The sequence below is a fragment of the Leptidea sinapis genome, chromosome 46 (assembly GCF_905404315.1).
Source record: "Leptidea sinapis chromosome 46, ilLepSina1.1, whole genome shotgun sequence".
Classification (NCBI taxonomy): domain Eukaryota; kingdom Metazoa; phylum Arthropoda; class Insecta; order Lepidoptera; family Pieridae; genus Leptidea; species Leptidea sinapis.
The window spans coordinates 5,375,602-5,382,035 of record NC_066310.1 but is presented as its reverse complement, the minus strand read 5'-3'; the positions used below and the strand labels follow the sequence as shown (position 1 = coordinate 5,382,035).

The 6,434-nt window shown below is 34.5% G+C and overlaps 1 protein-coding gene across 1 annotated transcript in view; it reads right to left on the bottom strand.

The window, feature by feature from the left end:
* Positions 1–438: 438 nt before the first annotated feature.
* Positions 439–6,434, bottom strand: part of LOC126977926 (tyrosine-protein kinase receptor torso-like) — a 50,630-nt gene continuing 44,634 nt past the window's right edge. Inside the window, exons 14-16 of the mRNA XM_050826618.1 lie at positions 3,642–3,818; positions 1,902–1,998; positions 439–537 (exon numbers count right to left, since the gene is read on the bottom strand). Of these exons, the coding sequence (XP_050682575.1) occupies positions 1,926–1,998; positions 3,642–3,818 (250 nt within the window). The 3' untranslated portion in view covers positions 439–537; positions 1,902–1,925. The remainder of the gene's footprint in view (positions 538–1,901; positions 1,999–3,641; positions 3,819–6,434) is intronic.

Sequence of the window (6,434 nt, the reverse complement as noted above, 5' to 3'; positions counted from 1 at the left end):
ATTACAATAATTAAATTACTTATAGGATTACAATAACGCTTGAGGTAGATTTCAAGTTCGTCGATTGCACAGCTCAAATAATAAAATTCTCATGGCTGTATCAGACGATTCAGGAACCCTATGTATTAACGATGGATATATTATGTTCTCATAGAGAACATCAAAAAATAAAATGGACTTATTGCAATACATATAATAAAATTTTATATTTTGGACCCTTTACAGTGATGGTTTTAATTATTTTTTTAATTTTATTTTCAATTAGAATAAGCTAACTAGGGGCTGAAATAACTTGAAGTAAAGAATTCATATTATTATTTAGGGATAAAGTCAATGCGACTTCCGCAGAACACGTCAAAATTTCCACTAATTAAAGTAATATATCAGTTTATCACCGTAATATTCGCTGGGGAATTTAATAATCGCCGATATGTCCAAGATCAGTCCGTCGCTACTGTGTTTGCAAGTTTGTACTGTGTGTTGCTTAAGCAGTCGGTCGTGTGTGAACGATTGCGTCGCGACCATGGCCATTTTCCTCTGAAAAAAAGAAAAAATATGAACAATCTTATTACAAGGACACTATATAAAGTTTAATAATAATAAATAAATCGAATAAATTTGAAATTAAACAAATGAAAGAAAAATAATAAAAACGTAGGTACATATATGATCAATTATGTATTATCCCCTGCAAAACCCTTGCGGGTGAAATTTTGAAGATCCGATCTTAACTGACTTAACTCGATGAAAATAATATATAATCGATAGACCTACAGTATTTGAAACTGTATTCTACACAACCATAGCCATTGTCTCATCTGTCGCTATTTTTTTCACATTGTGAGTTGTGACATCATTGTTGAACTTGACAGTCTGCCTAATGAAAGATGTCTCTGAGAAACGGCGGCAATTTCATACAATCTGCTGCTGGAAATAATAAACGAAGTTGATGCTGTTAATTTTGGGAACACCCAAATACTCCGAAACAATTTATTCCGATTTTCAAAAGCCGGAATTTAATAATACTCAGGTACCTAAGAATGACAATGTTAATTATTAAAATTATGATGATTTCCGATGTTCATAAGTTTGAGAAGCAAATGTTCGATGGGTTCTCGGTCCAAAAAGCGACACTGCAATTTTCAATACGAATAAGATTTTTTTTCTAATAATAAAGGTTTAAATACATGGGACGTGTGTGAAATCATCCTGACTTATGAACGTATGCCCATAATAAATTATATTAGGTACATGTAATATGAATCAAAATAAAAGAGTTTTTAGACACGGACGAGTAAAAAAATAAGGACTCCGTGTCACCTTACATAACAGTGAGGCACCAAAACAAGCCGGTAAACGTGTAAATACAACGCATACATTTACACTAATACAAGCCGATCGGCCGCCATTATGAGATTTGCCATCGTCTGTGACAGATCAGTTTGCGTCGCAATAAAATATTTTTAAAATACTGTCGTGCGTTGTGAAGAAGGGTAAAAACAATAATATAAAAGTATTTGTGAATATATGATTATTTAACGGAGAAAAAATTGTGTATCTGGTATACCCCGTAACCGCACAGACACTAGCATAAAGGTGCTTCACTTGCTAATATCACGGTGCGGAGTCCTTTTTTTACTCGTCCGTGTTTTAGGTAAAGAAAGGTCAATTCGGACATACTTGTGAGAAATTATCCAAACAAAATGGTCATACTAAACAATCACGATATTGTTTGTCAAATTATCCATAACGTTGCATTAGAGATGTCAAAAGATTGTAAGTAATTCCCACTTCCACGGCCAACTTTCGCTTGCCAGACTCTAACAACACCTGTTATATTATAATATGTAAGGTATTTAAGTAATTAAAAATTTCGTGAGACACTATTAAATTTCACTCACGATTTATCTCCGTTGGTAGGTTTACTACTTTCGGCTCATTCGGAGAGCCTTCGTCAGTATACGTGTAGCATGTTCTATGTTCACGGTCCCGTCCCGTCTAGCAATGAAATGGGAAATTGACGTTGATATTTGCATTTAGTAATTACCATGTAAAAATATTTCTTATTTCTGGTAATAATAAAGGTATAAATACATTGAATGTGTGCGAAGAGGATGACTGGTAATAATCGTGATATAGAGATAATATGAAAATAGTTTTTAGGTAAAAAAGACAATAATACGGACATACTTGTAACAAAGTATCAAAACAAAACGGTCAAACTAAACAATCCTGACATTGTTTGTCACATTATCCTTGACGTTGCATTAGAGATGCCATGTCAAAAGTTGGTAAATATTTCCAGGGCCAACTTTCTGAAACCAGACTTAGAACAGAGTTTTTCTCGGATGTAAATTGATTTTCGTGATGAAGCACCATGATAGATGGCTAATATTATGTGTCTATATATTGAAACTTGAATTTCTTTGTTTTGGCCTTGAACAGACGTTCACTGCGTGTTCACTGGAGTGCTTCTGTTATAACGGAACCTACTTTTAGTTAACAAAATACCTAAATGATGAATTCATTAGATTCAAAGACAGAGTTCACTTAGATGTACCTTCATACTCCCAACTTTAAGGCCAACAACGCAACTTTTGACCCCTGGTGTTGCGGACGTCCATAGGCGGTTGCCTCTCCACGTTCCATCACGTGAGCCTCGTGTCCTTTTTCCCCCTTTTATATTAGGTCACATTTAGGTACGTAGGTACAGATCAGCCAGTAGCAGACCAGCCAACTCAGCCATCTTGCTTCATCACAAAAATCAATTTCAAGCCGAGCAAAAGTCTGCTCTAAGTCTGGCTTTCAAAAGTTTGCCCTGGAAATATTTACAGCCTTTTGACATGGCATTTACTAATGCAACGTCAAGGATAATTTGACAAGCAATGTCATGATTGTTTAGCATGACCATTTTGTTTTGATACTTTGTTACAAGTATTTGCGTGCATATTATTGTCTTTTTACCTAAAAACTGTTTTCATATAAATTCCATTTCACAATTGGAAGTAGTTCCTAAAAAAACGTTCCAAGCCACAAACATCACATTTTAAGGAATTCGTGTTTAAAGTTTAATAAATATTAGTGTATTCCATACATGTGGGTTGGACTACTAAGTCATGATGCCATTTAAAGAGTGACTGTAGGGCTGCCATTTTTTGTATTCATATTATGAATCACGTGACCAGTTTTGTCTTCTAACTCAATTTCGATGTGGTTGTGGTTTGGAACGTTTTTCTAGAATTACGGCGAATTTATAAAACAGCTGGCTGACCCGGCAAACGTTGTTTTGCCATATAAATTATATTTAGAATTAAACCGTTTCTTGGATATTGCAATATTAGGAACTTTATTTTTCTAAAATAAAAGATTTTTTCTGAAATAAACGTAGCCTAAGTTACTCTTTATTACATCAGCTACCTGCCAATAAAAGTACCGTCAAAATCGGTCCAGCCATTTCAGAGATTAGCCGGAACAAACAGACAATGTAAATATGATATTTTGGTGTATGTACCTTATATATATTGATATACATGTAGTAAAAAACGGTTATTTTAATATTACAAACAGACACTCCAATTTTATTTATATATATAGATGAGAGGTTGAATAGAGCAGTTCACCTGATCAGCATGCGCACGTACCGCTGCGAGCGCGAGTCGTACGGGGCGTGGTACAATCGCTCGCACTCGTCGGGCAGCAACAAGTCGAGGTAGTGGTGAGCACTGGCACACAGCATCTCGTCTAGCGCGCGGTGAAGCGCCGTGAAGGTGGGCCGAGAGCTGGGCCGCGCGTTCCAGCACGAGGACATGACCTCGTATCTGAGGGCACCATCATATTAGTATGATCAGTCTATCTTGACTTGAGCCACACATTAAGGCGCGGACTGACTAGGATTGTAAACGCTACAAACAACCCTACATTATTTGTGTTGGTCATATGGCTAAGCTAAGCAAATGGGCATTTATTTTACTGGTTTTCTTTTGTTTATTCAAAATTTATATACTTAATAAATTGAAAAATTGTTTGGTTTAAGTTTTAGAAAAGTACTAATTCTATTCAATTCTTTAAAAAAAGAATATTGTTATCGCTTAAAATTCGGAGTTTTTTGACTCCAAAGTTTTATTTTTGGGAAGCAACTTCCAAATTTTTTATTGGATATTTCAAATTATATATAAATATTCTATTCGGTTAAAAATTATCAGTGAATCCTTCTTTGTGCACTGTATTTTTTGCGTCGGAATATTTTCATTGCGTTATGTTGTAATCGACTCCCTAAGAAACCAATTTTTGTTGATATTAAGGTATGACCGCGCCTTAAGCATCTCTCATCTTTTCGATCCCATAGCTTGAACCCTAACAATAGCAACGTATAGATTTATTTATTTATTAAGGAAACAAACAGATACATCACTATAGTACAAATAAAGTTAAATAAATATACAAATTACAATATTAGATATATCCTAGAACAGTTTCACTGAGAACACAAAAGAATACAATTTTACATACATGACAACGAACGATAGGATAAGTAAACAATAGAATATTTAGGCGAATACACAGTATTATATAAATAAAGACACAGACAGGGATATAATAATGAATAAAGATACAAGGTTTAAGGTAAGGATAGTAATTGTTGTTTTAACTTAGTCTTAAATGCAGCAGTAGAGGAGTGCGAAAACAGGTCGACATTAATGTGAGAATCCAATGATGAACACATTTTGTAAAGAGGCGCGCGAAACCCAATATTGGTTCTAGGAGTCGGTAGTTTGAAAGTTCTGTGCGTGCGTAAAGACCTGGCAGGAACATTGAATGGCAAAATCTCGAGAAGTTCAGGACAAGCTAGTTCATTCACACATATTTTTCTTAAGGTGACACAGTCTATTAAGTGATGTCTTTGGCTAAGTGAAAGTAAATTGTATGTTTTTAAAAGTTCATTGTAGTTAGCCCTACCACAATTCATACGATAGTTTAAAAATGCGTAAGAATTTCTTTTGTACAGCCTCCAGCTGCGTAACATATATAGCATAATGGGGATTCCAGATTGGACAGGCATATTCCAACTGAGACTGTACGAGCGTTTTATAAAGATAAATATATGTGGCTTTATCTTTGAAAGGTCTGGTGACACGGGTTATGAAGCCTAACATTCGGTAAGCTTTATTAATAATTATGCCCACATGCTTGTCCAAGGTTAGTTTAGGGTCAAGTTTAAGGTCAAAGAAAAGTTTAGGGTCAATTCCAACATAGAATGGAGGAGGTACTATCAAAATTTAGCAAAACTAGCAAGTCAATTATAGTGTGTGGAGATTTTAATATAAACTTGCTTGAACCTTCGGCCAATTGTACTAGCCTTAAAAATTTATTTCAAAGTTTTAATTTGTTCAATGTATTTTGGGAACCTACTAGAATCACTTCTACAACAGCAACCTGTTTAGATAATATTTTTACAGATGTTACTATTACTAGTAAACTCATAATTAATAATCTTCAGTCCGACCATAGTGGGCAACTTATAAAAGTAAATACAAGATTGGACAATGTCAGACCAAAAAAGGTGACGATTATACCAGTTACGGGTAGCCGTCTTGAGGGGCTTAGAAATAATTTGGTAAATACGATACCATTTTTACACTGTGGTGAAACTGCTAATTTTCACTATAACTTAGTGTTCAATTCCTTCTGTGAGGAATTTGACAAGATTTTTACTCCAGTAACGGTGACAGTAAACAACAAACATAGTTTTAATGATTGGGCAACAATGGGTATCCACAAAAGTCGTAAACGCTTATATGACCTTTATTATGAGAAACATTACAATAATAGTGAAGAATTTAAAATATATGCAAAAAAATACTCCAAGCTCTTTAAAATAGTTTGTCATGAAGCGAAAACACGTTTCATTGCAGATAAAATTAAAAACAGTAATAATAAAGTAAAAGCGACTTGGAGTGTAATTAACAGTGAAACTGGTAGATCGAATTGCCGTAACACCTCTATCTGCTTAAATATTAATAATCGCGTTATAAATTCGGAAATAGAAATTGCAAATGAATTTGATAAATACTTCTCCGAAATCCCGATTGTCACGACCAAATACCTTAACTCTTCGCCAAAAGCAGCATATGATATGCTTAAATTACACGTACCAGTATCTTCTACTGACTTGAAATTTAAGTATGTTACAGGTAGCGATATAATAAAAATCTCCAAATTAATTAACCTAAAAAATACAAAAGACCTATGGGGCCATTCGACTAATATTGTTAAATACATACTTGACATTATAGCACCTGAATTAGCAATAATATTTAATGAATGCATAGATGAGGGTGTGTTCCCTGACCTCATGAAATAAAGCAAAGTTATACCTTTGTTTAAATCGGGCAGTTCTTTTGACCCTGCTAATTTCAGACCTATTTCAGTGCTGC